This window comes from Orcinus orca, chromosome 1 (genome assembly GCF_937001465.1).
Source record: "Orcinus orca chromosome 1, mOrcOrc1.1, whole genome shotgun sequence".
Classification (NCBI taxonomy): Eukaryota; Metazoa; Chordata; class Mammalia; order Artiodactyla; family Delphinidae; genus Orcinus; species Orcinus orca.
This window is the reverse complement of record NC_064559.1, coordinates 108813895-108831354: the sequence shown is the minus strand read 5'-3', so window position 1 is coordinate 108831354 and position 17460 is coordinate 108813895. Positions and strand designations below refer to the sequence as shown.

Genomic DNA, 17460 nt, shown 5'->3' with positions numbered 1-17460 from the left:
TGTATAGAACTCCATCCTTCTATGTGCTCCTCCTGTAATCTTTTAAACAGCCCTCTATTTGTGAACTTTGCATAGCATTTTATATCTAGACTGTGAGCTTTCTGAAGGCCAAGTAAACTTAACATTAATACTACTAGGGCCTTGGGACTGCCCTCGTGGTCCAGTGGTTAGAATGTTGCCTTCCAACGCAGTGCAGGTTTGATCTCTGGTCGGGGAGCTAGGATCCCACATGCCTCAGGGCCAAAAAACTAAAACATAAAACAGAAGCAATACTGTAACAAATTCGATGAGGACTTTAAAAATGGTCCACATTAAAAAAAAAATCTTTAAAATAAAATATATATATTACTAGGGCCTAGTACACCTTAGGAATATGGCAAGTAATCATTCAAAAGTAGTAACTGAATGAACATTTTATGACTCTGATTATCAACCTATTGCTTGCCTTGTTCACTACTGTGTCTTGAGAGCCTAAATAGAGGAGACCCATTTGTTGAAGGACTGAACAAATCTTCCTAATTCTCTTTCTGTCAGGTGACAAATTTTTTCATTTCTCCCTCTATTCTGCTTTCATAATTTTTAAAAAATGAAATTAAAAAAAAAAAACGATTTTCTTCCATCCTATTTACTTTGACACCAAGTTTTAATGTTTACACAAAATAGTTTCCCAGCGTATAACTGGGGCATTTCCTTTGGAAGACAATGTACGATGCCAACTAGTAACCAAGCTGAATTCCCTCAGCAGCACAGTTCACTCAGAAAAGTAATTCTGCAAAAAGGAGAAAAAAAAAAAGTGATATCATGGCTATAAGGTTTTTGTACTGTGCACTATTCTTTGCAACCAACTAGGATGCCATGTGCCTAACTTGTAGTAAAAACTCTGTAACTGGTGAGAATGACATGTGTGACATTAAAATTTCCAAACTGGAAACACAATAAGAACACCACCATTGCCTTTTTTCTCACCACTGTATCCTCTTCTATACAGCATAGGACCTAGCATATAGTAGTCACTCAGAGTTCTGTTGAATGAATAAATAACATGATAAATTTATCTAAATGTAGATGTTTCTTTAAGTTTCTTCTGGAGAAGAACTGAACTGCACATGAACTAAGAAAAAAAAGATAAATAACTTAGTATATCTATCATGAAGATATGACTTAGATCTCAAATGAAATAAATTTCAATAATAGTTTAATAAGTAAGAAAGCTTTTGGAACTAAGGACTTAAGAGTTACAGCCTCAGATTTGTTCTTGGCCCATATATGCTACAAAAGTCTAAAAGCCATTTATTTCCCAGATGCTTAGAAAGTATGTGAGCAAAGGGCACAACTGTTTGTGTGTGTGTGTATTTTTTAATGAGATGTTATAGTTCTGCTATTAGATTTAAGGTGTAATAAGTCAAGCAGGTCTTATAACATACAAGTTAACCTGCTTATCTTAAAGCTTTACATTTCCTTTGTGCTAATTAAATTTCTAGAAATTGCTTCATCAAAGTCCCTTATACCTACTTTTTTTCTTTGTAATTTGAGGAGAATTTAATTGAGGGACCATTTACAAAAGCACATGCTGGGTTTCTGGTTGACAATTTCAAGGTAGGAAGAGTGGGCTGGCTTTCTACCCTGTGACAGGCAGAATTCTAAGATGACATCCAAAGAGTCACAACCTGGTTGAATCTCCTGCCCTTGAATGTGGCAGGACCCAGCAGAAGTGAAAAATGTCACTCCTGTGGTTGAGTTACATGGTGTGAGGCACTGGCTGGCTGATGGAAGAAGAGGTTCTCCTGCTGGCCTGGAGGAAGTGGGCTGCCCTGTTGGGAAAGGGTCACGTAGCAGGGAACTTCAGGTGGCCTCTAAGCGCTGTGAGTGGCCCTCGGCTGACAGGCAGCAAGAAAGCAGGGACCTCCAGTCCCACAACTGCAAGAAACTGAATTCTGCCAATAACAACATGAACTTAGAAGTACCCCCCAAGCTCCAGAGATGAACTGTCTGGCCCACACCTAAGTTGTTGCCATGGGAGACCCCGAGCAGAAGAGTCAGCCGAGCCAGACTCCTGACTCATAGGAACTATGGCCTTATACCTACTTTTGATCTTTATCTGCTGTTACTACAATTACTGCTCAAAGCTGACTCCTCTGTGGTACTGTATCAAGTGACTTATCTGAGGGCCACAGAGCCAGAGTTAGACTGGTAGAACTGGGACCAAGAACCAGTCTTCTTGACTACCTTTTCAGAGCCTTTGCTACAAAATGATGGTGTCTCTTTAAATTCTAATCCATATAATTACTTTAATAAAAAATGGAGACATAAAAGGCCTATCTCAAGCTATGAGATATGGGGCACAGGCTAAACGAAACCAGAGAAAGTTAAGACCTGCCAAGAGCCTTGCCAAGGAGAATTATGTAAAGGTAGGAACTTTGCTTTGGTAAGGCACCATTCAGAATACATGCAGGCTAGCTGTAACAGTAGTTTCCCACCAAAGCAGTCCTAACTCAAGCATAATGAATTATCTAGTACAACACATAGGTTACTAGACTTGGGAGTCAGAAGGCCTGTATATACGTTCCAAGTCTGCATAACCCTAAGAAAATGATAAATTTCTGAGCCTCTTTATTTGTAAAACAAATACCTAAAACACTACACTACCTAAAACACAAGGTTGTTGAAGAAGTGAAATGGAATTTCTTTTATCCCTTTTTTAATACATATTTCTTCAGCAAGGACCATATGTAAAGCATTCCTGACATATGAAAGCATTAGAAATACAGAGATGAAAAGATCTCTGGGACATCCCTGGTGGCGCAGTGGTTAAGAATCCACCTGCCAATGCAGGGGACACGGGTTCGAGCCCTGGTCCAGGAAGATCCCACATGCTGCGGAGCAACTAAGCCCATGTGCCACAACTGCTGAGCCTGCGCTCTAGAGCCTGCGAGTCACAACAACTGAGCCTGCGTGCCACAACTACTGAAGCCTGCGCACCTGAAACCCATGCTCTGCAGCAAGAGAAGCCACCACAATAAGAAGCCCATGCACCACAACGAGGAGTGGCCCTTGCTTGCTGCAACTACAGAAAGTTTGTACGCAGCAACGAAGACCCAACGCAGCCAAAAATAAATAATAAAATAAATAAATTAAAAAAAAAACACCTTTCTATTTCACATAGTCCTATCTCAAAGGGGAACAAATCTTCCTTGTCACTTGGTCTTAGACCTGTCTTCTACAGTTGGAGATCTTATTTACAATCTTTACAAGGATCTGTGAACTTCCTGAAATAGCACGTAAATTCCCTCTGTATGTGCATTCCTCTGGGAAAAGGGTCCACAGCTTTGTTTCATCAGATGCTCAGTGTAGTTTATGATGAATTCCAAAGAAGTCATAATAGTTAAGAACTATTGCTCTAAAAATACAGCATGGAATAAGTCCACATGAGACGACTCCATGTATTTGGGCACCATATATGCTAAAAGCGTGTTCTTCTTTAGGAGAAACACCACTAATGTTTCAAACTGTTTGCCCTGCAGTTTGTCAGTCTCATGAGATATGACAGCCAGAACTAGATGCAAAATTCTAGGTGTGGTCTGAAGCTGTATACAATACAGTGAGATCAGGGACTCCCTCGAGCTAAGCATATTTTTATATTACATATACAACATTCTGGCTCATAATGATTGAGCCCAGTCTTTTTAAAATCTAAATGCAGGGTTTTATATTCAAATAGCACACGTGAAAGCTACTGCTTAAACTGATAGTGCTGTATCAATCTGATATTACAAAATCTGTTTTGACTTCATTGTTGCTGCCTGCTAAGATTATTCTGAATTATGATTCAAATACCCAATGCATTGGCCATACTTCTCAGTGGTATAATTTTCAAACTTAATAGGCAAATTTTCTAAGCCTTTATTCAAATGGATAAAAACGTCAAACCTAGAAAGTAAACTGAGAGCTCTGCAACTTGTCAACACAAACTTCCCGCCAGAGTGCCACAATCAGTTAATCAACAAATCTTCTTTGGCTGCAACTATTTAACTAGTGATAAAAAACTTTTTTAAAATTTAATTTATGTACAGTACCCCCAACCTTACTTACGAAGTGCTATGTGTGTTGCATCCTCTAAAGGGTAACCTCGTTTTGCAGAATTGATGACACAGAATCCAACAGAAGACATGGACTGCTCTCTGCAATCAAACAGAAAACACAAAAACTATACTCTAAGCATTCATAATAAATAATAAAAAATGCAGCTTAACTTCTCCTTCCCTGTACCTTCAATGAATCTACTGTAATATTTAACCCAACTGCACTATGTAAAAATTATATTAATAAATAATTTAACTGCACCATTTGGGGGAAATATATTCCGAGTAAAATGGGAACTAAGTAAAATGGGAATGGGTTAAATTCTCAAGTCACCCAAATGTATTCCTCTTACTCTGCCACGTTTGAGAAGATTATTAATTCTATCTTCAGGGTCCTCTTAAATTATTTAAGTCCCTCAAAATTTGACTTTCATAGCTAGGTTTCATTTTAAAACCAGGGCCTTTACCAATGTATGGCATGCTATGTCTAGAAACTGAGTTAGCCATACTTTGCCAGCTGAAGTACGTTTCTGTAGCAGCTGTATAGGGAACTCTCAGCGGCTGTGCGATAGCGGCTCTTGTACTTAGGTCCCACTGTGTGAATGATGAACCGGGCAGCTAGATTAAATCCTTTTGTCAATTTTGCTTCACCTGTCCGGCAACCTGGGAACAAGGGAGAATATATAAGTCATGGAGCTGTTAGGAAAAAAAAAACCCAGCAAACTAACAGAACAATGCATGAAACAGAGAAAGTATTATGAACTTTGAGAAATTCCAGTTAAAAATATGGATTGAATACAAACATTTGTCTCTGATCCCAAAAAAGCAATACAACAGGTATAAAAAGAGAGACAAAGAGGATGGGAGAGAACATGAAGCAGTAAAGCATCATTAAAATTTTGGAAGGAATAAAGTCAGTGGACTAGAAGCAACTGATTTAGCAAAGCAGAGAAACATAACTGCTTGCAGAAATGGGGTGACCAACATGAAGCAAGCTGGTCTGTTCTGAAAGGCAGTGTTGGATTGAAGACAGACTGCTTTGATTCAAATCCTGAATCCACCATGTTCCTGCTGTGACCCTTTGGACAAGCGCTTGGCCTCTCCATGCCTCAATCTCCTATATAAGGGGGATACTAGTAGTACTTACTTCACAGGATTAAATAAGTTAATATATGCAAAGTGCATTCATGCATTAGCTATTATTGTTGTTGTTATTACTACAGAACACTAAAAAGGCTCAGAAATTGGAGGTCCTAAGAACTTCTGAAGGCTATGATGTGAAGTGGGACTAAAAAGAGGAGGCTGAGTTAAAAGTTTGCATAAAAACATTCAAATCTGCAACAACCCCTCCCCCAGCCAGCACAGCAAGGCGATGATTCCTTTACCACCATGGCAACAGGAAGGTTTAGTCTTGGGAGATGCTGCACTAGAGCTTCTGGACTCTAAGAACCCCAGGCACAGCTGAAAAGAGGGGATTTGATTAAACTGTTATACTCAACAGTAATGGCTCTAGATCTCTGCTCCTAACTGGCTTCCAAAACAGACGTCCATGATTATACCCCTGGAAGATTCCCTTCCAGGAGACTAAGAGGCTCAAACCAAAGGACCTACAGATTCTGATAAATGAGGGATGTTCTCCCAATGAAACAGCAGGGCTCCTGCTCATCATCTGCTTCAAGATCCACCAAGCCCATGCACACAAAGCTTCCCAGTACCTTCTCAATTCCTCTCTCCTGAACATGCTAACACTCGAGTATCACCAGGAAGTGAGGAAAGCCTCTCAGAAATGGGGTGTGTGTGGGGGGCACAAATGCTAAAAAAAAAAATAGGCAATTTAGGGAAGGAAACTTAAAAAACAAGCCAAAAAACTCCCAACACTATAATTAATACTCTCAGAGAGGTGAGAGAAGACATAGTATGTCTGAAACATAACCAGAATGTTATGAAAAACAGAATATTCAGAGAAGAGGAAAAAGCACTTATCTAATTGTTATAGCCAAGTGAAAAATATGACAGCAGAAATAAAAAGTTCAATAGATGGGTTAAAGCTAAAGTTGAGGAAATCTTCCAGAAAATGAACAGATGGAAAATAAGAGGTAACAGATATAAAACCTGGAGGATGAAATGGGAGGTACAGCATCCAATAAAGTTTCTTCAAAGACAGAACAAAGAATACAGAGGGAAGGAAATTATTAAAAAAATAAAACAAGAAATTTCCCATAATGGAAAGATATGAGTTTCTAGACTCAAAGAGCCCATGGAATAACCAAACCAGACCAAGCCACATCACTTAAATTACTTAAATCACTTAAATTTCAATTAAAAAAACATCAGAAATAAAGATGAGATCATAAAGTTTCCAGAAAAGAAACCAGTAACATATGAAGAATCAGGAGTAATAACATGAGATTTTTCAAGAGCAATAATGAAAATAGAAAACAATGGAGCAATGCCTTCAAAAATCTGGAAAATAATTTCTAACGTAGAATTTTATTTCCACCCAAACTATAATTTAGGACTATAAATTGTTGCTAAAACCATTATGTGAATGTACAATGAGGAACTAGATACTCATAGAGCCTAAACACCATCTTATTGATTACCTTTCAGCCCCAAAGGATAAAATATAACTGTACAAATGGAAGGATCAAACTGTCATCACTCTAATCTGGAGAGCCTCTTAATAATGGTCCACTAGCAGGTCAATCAGATTTCATGTATCTTCTAATATGAGACAATATTAAGTACACAACACAACATCACCTATGAAATATTTTAGCCAAACTTGATTCCATTAGATATAACTTCCAGTTTAGAGGAAATACAAGGGATAAAGCAATAAACTAAATGGTACCTCAGGTGAATCAGATATATCCAGAAGGTGGGATATCTTGAAAAACATCTTGGCCTAATTCACTCAAACAAGTCATATTTCCCTCAAATCTTCTTTTCTCTATGCTAATCCTAGCTCTTTAAACTATTCCTTCAAATAATATGGTTTCCACAATGTCTACTATGCTAATCATTTTCTTTTAGGTATATCCCAGTTTATCACTCTTAAAAAGTAATAACAAAAATAAGATGAAAACTATGCAGCATGGGGTCCTAACAGGACAGAATAAATAACAGCCTCTCTTGACTTTGATGCTGTACTTTTCCCCTCAGCTTTACTGAGGCATAACTGACATATAACATTGTGTAATTATTGTGGTAACCATTTCACAATATATACATATATCAAATGACCATGTTTAAGGTGTACAACATGGTCATTTGATATATGTATGTATTGTGAAATGATTACCACAATAAGGTCAGTTAACGCATCTATCACCTCAAATAACTACTTTTCTTTATAGAGAGAACACTTCAGATCTACTCTCTTAACAACCTTCAAGTATGTAATAGTGTTATTAATTATAATCACCAAGCTGTACAACTTTAGTATTTATATTATAGCCTGAAGTTTGTTCCTCTGACCAATATCTCATTTCCCCCACCCCTGTCAACCACAATTCTATTCTCTGTTTCTGTGACTTCAGCTTTTTTCAGATTCCATATATAAATGAGATCATTCAATATGCCTTTGACTTTATTTCACTTGGCATAATACCATCAAAGTCATGCATATTGTTGCAAATGGCAGGATTTCCTTTTTTATGGCTGAAAAATATTCCACTGTGTATACTATATATTATATAATATGTACACACACATAGTTTATACATACACACACCACCACCACTACATTTTCTTTATTCACTCATCCATCAATGGACACTTAGGTTGTTTCCATGTCTTGACTATCATAAATAATGCTGCAATGAACATTGGGGCACAGATACCTCTTTGAGATAATGATTTCATTTTCTCTGGATTTACACCCAGAAGTGGAATTTCTGGACAATACAGTAATTCCATTTAAATTCTTTTGAGGAAACTCCATACTGTTTTCCATAACAGCTATCCCAATTCACATACTTACCATGAGTGCACAACGGTTCCCTTTTCTCCACATCCTTAACAGCATGTTATCTCATTTTTAAAATAATAGCCATTCTAACAGGTGTGTGGTGATATTTCACTGTGGTTTTTTGTTTTTTTTTTTTTTGCGGTACGTGGGCCTCTCACTGTTGTGACCTCTCCCGTTGCGGAGCACAGGTTCCGGACGTGCAGGCTCAGCAGCCATGGCTCATGGGCCCAGCCGCTCTGCGGCATGTGGGATCTTCCCGGACTGGGGCACGAACCTGTGTCCCCTGCATCAGCAGGCAGACTCTCAACCACTGTGCTGCCAGGGAAGCCCTTCACTGTGGTTTTTATTGAGCACCTTTGTATGCACCTATTGGCCATCTGTGTCTTATTTGGGAAAATGCCTCTTCTTGTGCTGTACAGAAGCTTTTTAGTTTGATGTAGTCCCATTTGTTACTGTTCTGATTATTATAGCCTTGTAGTATAGTTGGAAATCAGGAAGTGTGTTGCTTCTGGCTTTGCTCCTCTTTCTCAAGATTGCTTTGCCTATTTGGGGTCTTCTGTAGTCCCAAATTTTAGGATTCTTTTATCTATTTCTGTGAAAAATACCATTGGAGTTTTGATAGGGATTGCACTGAATCTATAGATGGTTTTGAGTAGTACAGATATTTTAACAATATTAATTCTTTCAATCAATGAACACAGGCTATCTTTCCATTTATGTCTTATGTCTTCTTCAATTTCTTTCATCAATGTTTTATAGTTCTCAGTGTACCGATCTCTTACCTATTCACTAAATTTATTAGTAAGAATTTTATTCTTTTTGATGCTACTGTAAAATGGGATTGTTTTCAGAATTTCATTTTCAGGTGGTTCATTGTTACTGTATAGAAATGCAACTGATTTTTGCATGTTGATTTTGTATCCTGCAACTTTACTGGATTTACTAGTTCTAACAGTTGTTTGTTTTTTTTTTTCTTTGCAGTACGCGGGCCTCTCACTGCTGTGGCCTCTCCCATTGTGGAGCACAGGCTCCGGATGCACAGGCTCAGCAGCCATGGCTCAGGGGCCTAGCCTCTCCGCGGCATGTGGGATCCTCCCGGACCGGGGCATGAACTCATGTCCCCTGCATTGGCAGGCGGACTCTCAACCACTGCGCCACCAGGGAAGCCCCTTCTAACAGTTTTTTGGTGGAGTCTTTACAATTTTCTCTAAATAAGATCATGTTACCTTCAAACAGTAATAATTTTACTTCTTTTCTGATTTGGATGCCTTTTGTTTCATTTTCTTGCCTAATTGCTCTGGATATGTTGAAGTATGTTCCCTCTACCTTGAACATGTTTAGAATTTTTATCAAGAAAAAGGTGATGAATTTTGTCAAACGTTTTTTCTTCATCTATTGAGAGGATTATATAATTTTCACTCTTCATTCCATTAATGTGGTGTATCACATTTATTGATTTGTGTACATTGAACCATCCTTTCATCCCAAGGATAAATCCCACTTGATCACAGTGTGTGATTCTTTTAAAGTGCTGCTGTATTGTTTGCTACTATTTCGTTGAGAATTTTTGCATCTATATTCATCAGAGATATAGGCCTGTAGTTTTCTTTTCTTGCAGTGTCTTTTTCTTAGAATTAGAAAAACTTTATTATGCAATCATACATCATTTTCTTGTATTTAATGAACCAATAAAAATCCTCTGTAAAATTACAACTACTGATTCCTTTAATAGGAACGTTATTTTAGAATTTTTATTTTTTTAATATCTTTATTGGAGTATAGTTGCTTTACAATGTTGTGTTAGTTTCTGTTGCACAACAAAGTGAATCAGCTATAAGTATACATATATCCCCATATCCCCTCCCTCCTCAGCCTCCCTCCCACCCTCCCTATCCCACTCCTCTAGGTCGTCACAAAGCATCGAACTGATCTTCCTGTGCTATGCAGCTGCTTCCCAACAGCCATCCATTTTACATTTGGTAGTGTATATATGTCAATGCAACTCTCTCACTTCATCCCAGTTTCCCCTTCCCCGCCGTTCCTCAAGTCCATTCTCTACGTCTGGTCCTTTATTCCTGTCCTGCCACTAGGTTCATCAGTACCGTTTTTTAGATTCCATATATGTGTGTTAGCATACACTATTTGTTTTTCTTTTTCTGAGTTACTTCACTCTGTATGACAGACTCTAGGTCCATCCACCTCACTACAAATAATTCAATTCATTCCTTTTTATGGCTGAGAAATATCCCATTGTATACATGTGACACATCTTCTTTATCCACTCATCTGTCGATGGACACAAAGGTTGCTTCAATATCCTAGCTATTGTAAACAGAGCTGCAGTGAACATTGGGATACATGTCTCTTTTTGAATTATGGTTTTCTCAGGGTATATGCCCAGTAGTGGGATTGCTGGGTCATATGGTAGCACTTATTTTAGTTTTTAAAGGAAAACTATACTCCATACTGTTCTCCATAGTGACTGTATCAATTTACATTCCCATCAACAGTGCAAGAGGGTTTCCTTTCTCCATACCTTCTCCAGCATTTATTGTTTGTAGATTTTTTGATGATGGCCATTGTGATGCGTGTGAGGTGATACCTCATTGTGGTTTTGATTTGCATTTCTCTAATGATTAGTGATGCTGAGCATCTTTTCATGTGTTTGTTGGTAATCTGTATGTCTTCTTTGGAGAAATGTCCATTTAGGTCTTCTGCCCATTTTTGGATTGGGTTGTTTTTTTGATATTGAGCTGCATGAGCTGCTTCTATATTTTGGAGATTAACCCTTTGTCAGTTGATTCGTTTGCAAATATTTTCTTCCATTCTGAAGCCTGTCTTTTTGTCTTGTTTATGGTTTCCTTTGCTGTGCTAAAGCTTTTAAGTTTCCTTAGGTCCCATTTATTTGTTATTTTATTTCCATTACTCTGGGGGAGGTCAAAAAAAAACCTTGCTGTGATTTATATCAAAGGGTGTTGTGCCTATGTTTTCCTCTAAGAGTTTTACAGTGCCTGGCCTTACACTTAGGTCTTCAATCCACTTTGAGTTTATTTTTGTGTATGGTGTTAGGAAGTGTTCTAATTTCATTCTTTTACATGTAGCTGTCCAGTTTTCTCAGCTCTACTTATTGAAGAGGCTGTCTTTTCTCCATCGTATATTCTTGCCTCCTTTGTCAACGATAAGGTAGCCAGATGTGCGTGGGTTTCTCTTTGGGCTTTCCATCCTGTTCCATTGATCTATATTTCTGTTTTTGTACCAGTACCCTACTGTCTTGATTAGAGTACCTTTGTAGTATAGTCTGAAAACAGGGAGCCTGATTCCTCCAGCTCCATTTTTCTTCCTCAAGATTGCTTTGCCTATTCGGGGTCTTTCGTGTTTCTATACAAATTGTAAAACTTTTTGTTCTAGTTCTGTGAAAAATGCCATTGGTAATTTTATAGGGATTGCATTGAATCTGTAGGTTGCTTTGGGTAGTATAGTCATTTCCACAATGTTGATTCTTCCAGTCCAAGAACATGGTATACCCTTCCACCTGTTTGTATTGTCTTTGATTTCTTTCATCAGTGTCTTATAGTTTTCTGCATACACATCTTCTGCCTCCTTAGGTAGGTTTATTCCTAGGTATTTTATTCTTTTTGCTGCAATAGTAAACAGGAGTGTTTCTTTCATTTCTCTTTCTGATATTTTTGTTGTTAGTGTATAGGAATGCAAGAGAATTTTTTGTGTGTGTGGAGAAAGAATTTTTTTTTTGACAGTTTAAGGCCCCTCTTTAATTACATCTCTGTTCTTTTCATTTCACCAGATAAAAGAGTTTTTCAACCCCTCTCAGTAATAACTCAATGTTCAAGAAACATAAATACTAGGAAATTATTCCACATTTGCTCATTAATTCATGTATGTTTTCATTCAACTAATGCAGCAAGAGTCTAGTGTGTGCAGATATCATGGGAACAACTTACTTGTCCTCTACTCACCATTCTGTATCGTAGGCCCCAATTTTCCTACTTTGTATTCAGTTAAATGGCAAACAGCCAACTGCCATCCTTAGGATAATAACCATATTGCTTTACACCATTAATATATTGTCTTTCTCCTTCTCATCTCTATATCATGAACCTCAGTCTCTATAGTCTTCGGAATGCAAGAGATTTCTGTGCATTAATTTTGTATCCTGCTACTTTACCAAATTCATTGATTAGCTCTAGTAGTTACCTGGTAGCATCTTTAGGATTTTCTATGTATAGTATCATGTCAGCTGGAAAGAGTGACAGTTTTACTTCTTTCCCAATTTGTATTCCTTTTATTTCTTTTTCTTCTCTGATTGCTCTAAAACTTCCAAAACTATGTTGAATAATAGTGGTGAGAGTGGGAAACCTTGTCTTGTTCCTGATCTAGAGGAAATGCTTTAAGTTTTTCACCATTGAGAATGATGTTGGCTGTGGGTTTGTCATATATGGCCTTTATTATGTTGAGGTAGGTTCCCTCTATGCCTACTTTCTGGAGAGTTTTATCATAAATGGGTGTTGAATTTTGTCAAAAGCTTTTTCTGCATCTAATGAGATTATCCTATGGTTTTTATCCTTCAGTTTTTTAATATAGTGTATCACATTGATTGATTTGCATATACTGAAGAATCCTTCCATTCATGGGATAAACCCCACTTGATCATCGTGTATGATCCTTTTAATGTGCTGTGGGATTCTGTTTGCTATTATTTTGTTGAAGATTTTTGCATCTATGTTCATCAATGATATTGGCCTGTAGTTTTTTTTGTGACATCTTTGTCTGGTTTTGGTATCAGGGTGATGGTAGCCTCATAGAATGAGTTTGGGAGTGTTCCTCCCCCTGCTATATTTTGGAAGAGTTTGAGAAGGACAGATGTTAGCTCTCCTCAAAATGTTTGATAGAATTCACCTGTGAAACCATCTGGTCCTGGGCTTTTGTTTATTGGAAGATTTTTAATCACAGTTTCAATTTTAGTGCTTGTGATTGGTCTGTTCATGGTTTCTATTTCTTCCTGGATCAGTCTTGGAAGGTCATACTTTTCTAAGAATTTGTCCATTTCCTCCAGGTTGCCCATTTTATTGGCATATAGTTGATTGTAGTAGTCTCTCATGATCCTTTGTATTTCTGCAGTGTCGCTATTACTTCTCCTTTTTCATTTCTAATTCTGTTGATTTGAGTCTTCTCCCTTTTTTCTCCAGATGAGTCTGGCTAATGGTTTATCAATTTTGTTTACCTTCTCAAAGAACCAGCTTTTAGTTTCATTGATCTCTGCTACTGTTTCCTTCATTTCTTTTTCATTTATTTCTGATCTGATCTGTATGATTTCTCTCCTTCTGCTAAATTTGGGGTTTTTTTGAACTTCTTTCTCTAACTGCTTTAGGTTATTTGAGATTTTTCTTGTTTTTTGAGGTAGGATTGTATTGCTGTAAACTTCCCTCTTAGAACTGCTTTTGCTGCATCCCATAGGTTTTGAGTCGTCGTGTTTTCATTGTCATGTTTCTAGGTATTTTTTAATTTCCTCTTTGACTTCTTCAGTGATCTCTTGGTTCTCTAGTAGCTTATTGTCTAGCCTCCATGTGTTTGTATTTTTTACAGTTTTTTTCCTGTAATTGATATCTAGTCTCACAGCATTGTGGTTGGAAAAGATGCTTGATATTTCAATATTCTTAAATTTACCAAGGCTTGATTTGTGACCAAAGATGTGATCTATCCTGGAGAATGTTCTATGTCTACTTGAGAAGAAAGCATATTATATTGGTTTCGGATGGAATGTCCTATAAATATCAAATTAAGTCCATCTGGTCTAATGTGTCATTTAGAGCTTGCATTTCCTTATTTATTTTCTGTTTGGATGATGAGTCCATGGGTGTAAGTGGGGTGTTAAAGTCACCTACTATTATTGTGTTACTGTTGATTTCCCCTTTTATAGCTGTTAGCATTTGCCTTATGGATTGAGGTGCTCCTATGCTGGGTGCATAGATATTTAAAATTGTTATATCTTCTTGGATTGATCCCTTGATCACTGTCCTTCCTGGTCTCTTGTAGTAGTCTTTATTTTAAAGTCTATTTTTTCTAATATGAGTATTATTATTCCAGCTCTTTTTTGACTTCCACTTGCATGGAATATCTTTTTCCATAACTTCACTTTCAGTCTTTATGTGTCCCTAGGTGTGAAGTGGGTCTCTTGTAGACAGCATATATATGGATCTTGTTTTTGTATCCATTCAGCCAGTCTGTGTCTTTTGTTTGGGGCATTTAATCCATTTACATTTAAGGTAATTATCGATATGTAGGTTCCTATTTCCATTTTCTTAATTGTTTTGGGTTTGTTTGTGTTAAGACTTTTCCTTCTCTTGTATTTCCTGCCTAGAGAAGTTCCTTTAGCATTTGTTGTAAAGCTGGTTTGGTGATGCTGAATTCTTTTAATTTTTCCTTGTCTGTAAAGGTTTTAACTTATCTGTTCAATCTGAATGAGATCCTTGCTGGGTAATCTTGGCTGTAGGTTTTTCCCTTTCATTACTATAAATATATCTTGCCACTCCCTTCTGGTCTGTAGAGTTTCTGCTGAAAGATCAGCTGTTAACCTTATGGGGATTCCCGTGTATGTTATTTGCTGCTTTTCCCTTGATGCTTTTAATATTTTTTCTTTGGGTTTCCTCTTTGTTAGTTTGATTAATACGTGTCTTGACATGTTTCTCCTTGGGTTTATCCTGTATGGGACTCTCTGTGCTTCCTGGACTTGACTGACTACTTCTTTTCCTATGTTGGGGAAGTTTGCAACTCTAATCTCTTCAAATATTTTCTCAGACTCTTTCTTTTTTTCTTTTTCTACTGGGACACCTATAATTCGAATGTTGGTGTGCTTAATCTTGTCCCAGATGTCTCTGAGACTGTCCTCCATTTTCATTCTTTTTTCTTAATCTGCTCTGTGGCAGTTATCTCCACCATTCTATCTTCCAGCTCACTTATCTGTTCTTCTGCCTCATTTATTTTGCTATTGATTCCTTCTGGAGTATTTTTAATTTCAGTTATTGTGTTGTTCATTACTGTTTGTTTCCTCTTTAGTTCTTCTAGGTCCTTGTTAAATGTTTCTTGTATTTTCTCTATTCTATTTTCTAGATTGTGGATCTTTACTATCATTACTCTGAATTCTTTTTCAGGTAGTTTGCCTCTTTATTTATTTGGTCTTGTGGGCTTTTACCTTGCTTCTTTACCTGTAAGATATTTCTCTGTGTTCTCATTTTACCTAATTTACAGTGTTTGAGGTCTCCTTTCCCTAGGCTGCAGGATCATAGTTCCTCTTGCTTCTGTTCTCTGCCCCCAGTGGTTAAGGTTGGTCCAGTGTCTTGTGTAGGCTTCCTGATAGGAGGGACTGATGCCTGCGCTCTGGTGGGTGGAGCTGAGTCTTTTTTCCACTGATGAGCAAGGCCAGGTCAGGTGGTGTGTTTTGGGGTGTCTGTGAGCTTAGTATGAGTTTAGGTAGTCTGTGTGCTGATGGGTGGGTTTGTGTTCCTGTCTTGTTTGTTGTTTGCTGGGAGCAGCTGGGAGCTGCTGGCAGTTGGGTGGAGATGGGTCTCGGATTCAGATGGAGGCTTCCGTGACATCTCTCAGTGATTAATCTTCCTTGGAGCCGGGAATTCTGTAGTGTTCCAGCACCCTGGACTCAATGCTCCCACTCCAGAGCCTCTGGCCCAACTTCTGGTCGAGGGACCAAGACCCCACAAGTCGCTCATCCCGGCAATAAAGGGGATAAAAAAAAAAAAAAAAACTAACAAAACCCCAGACAAATGGTATAAATTAAAATCAAACAATCAGAAACAGAAACAAGGAAGCACACACACACACACACAAAAGAAAGAAAAATAGAACCAAATAAATCAAATAGCAAGAGAACAACCAGACAAACAAAAGAACCCAAGAATGAAATCAAACAATTAAGAAGAAAGGTGACAAAAACCAAGAAACAAAACCAAAGCAGAGTGCCAACTGAAGAATGAAGCAAAGAAACAGAACTGACAAAAATGATATAGAAAAAGAAAAAAAGGGGAAAGATGACAGAACAACAGAAAAGCAATATAGAAACAAATATAAAAAAAATAGAAAGTATATTTTAGAAAAAAAAGACAAACAAAACCCTGGAGAAATGGTAAAAACAAAATCAAACAAAAAGAGAAACAAGGAACACAAACACACATAAAAGAAACAAAAACAGAACAACCAGACAAACAGAAGAACTCAAAAATGAAATCAAACAATTAGGATTAAAACTAACAAAAACACATAACCTAAAAACAAAACCAAAGCAGTGTGACCACTAAAGAATAAAGCAAGGAAACAGAACTTATAAAAATGATTAAAAAAATAACAATAAAATAAAAAGGGAAAAAACACAGACAACAGAAAAGCAAAGTAGATACAGAAAATATATACATTAAAAAAAGGAAAATTTATTAAAGAAAAAGGAAAAAAATTAGGGAAAAGAACACAGAAAAGTAAAAACAGAAATGTATAAAAAAAATAGAAAGTAAAAATATGTTATAAAACATGGAGATCCCAAAAGAGTAAAAAAACAAAACAAAACAAAAAAACCTAAAACCAAAAAAAACCAAAAAAAAAAAGCTAGAACCAAGAACAGAATGAATCAAAACATAATGAAATTAATAGCAATAATTATGTGTCCCTGACATCTCTGCTGTAAGTGTCCTTGCATATGCCGTGAGCTAGAGCCCACCTCCGCCTCCCCAAGAGGCTCTCCTCTGCCTCTGGGCTGGTCTCTAGACCTTCTGTGGGCCCTGTGGGCACCACTCAGACTCTGATCTGGCCCAATTCCTGCATGTGCTGCCCCCAACGTCCACAGCTGCCAGAGCTAGACCATTTTCATTTGTGGGAACACTCATTGTCTACTCAGATATTCCTTAGATGCAGGATCTACCTAGCTGATTGCAGAGATTTAGTCTGCAGCTTGTACAGCTGATGGAAGGATTTTTGATCTTCCTTAGTCACCCCGTCCCGGGGGTTCAGCTCTGGTTTCATTCCCACCTCTGCGTGTGGTCCACCCACAGGAGTCTGGTCCTGAGGCTGCCTTGGAGCTCTAGGGTCTGCCCCCGTGAGGACCAGGTGCAGAGGTGGTATGACTGCTTGGATCATGGGAGCCCTTACAGCCCCAAATGCACAGGGAAGCTGCCAGCCACAGGCACAAGAGATATGGTCGTAGTGAGGGCCTTTTCTGGCGCCCGGCATAAGGCACATGAGGGCCAGCCCTGGCCAGGGTTTTCCTGGCACCCGGCAGCAGGTGTGCAAGGGCCAGCCCTGAGAGGGTTTTTTTGCCCTGCAGCCAGCACGTGAGGGCCAGCCCTCATGGGGCTTTGTTTATTGCTTGGCAGCCAGCGCACAGAGCCAGCC

The 17460-nt window shown here is 38.0% G+C and overlaps 1 protein-coding gene across 5 annotated transcripts in view; it reads right to left on the bottom strand.

Moving 5' to 3' along the window:
* GDAP2 (ganglioside induced differentiation associated protein 2) overlaps window positions 1-17460 on the bottom strand; it is a 70834-nt gene that overhangs the window by 38072 nt on the left and 15302 nt on the right. For all 5 annotated transcript variants that reach the window (XR_004485662.2, XM_033436617.2, XM_004263250.3 and 2 more), the window contains exons 4-5: window positions 4589-4742; window positions 4090-4178 (exon numbers count right to left, since the gene is read on the bottom strand). Coding sequence is in view for 4 of the 5 variants with exons in the window: in XM_033436617.2 (XP_033292508.1) it covers window positions 4090-4178; window positions 4589-4742 (243 nt within the window). In the remaining variant the exon portion in view is untranslated. The remainder of the gene's footprint in view (window positions 1-4089; window positions 4179-4588; window positions 4743-17460) is intronic.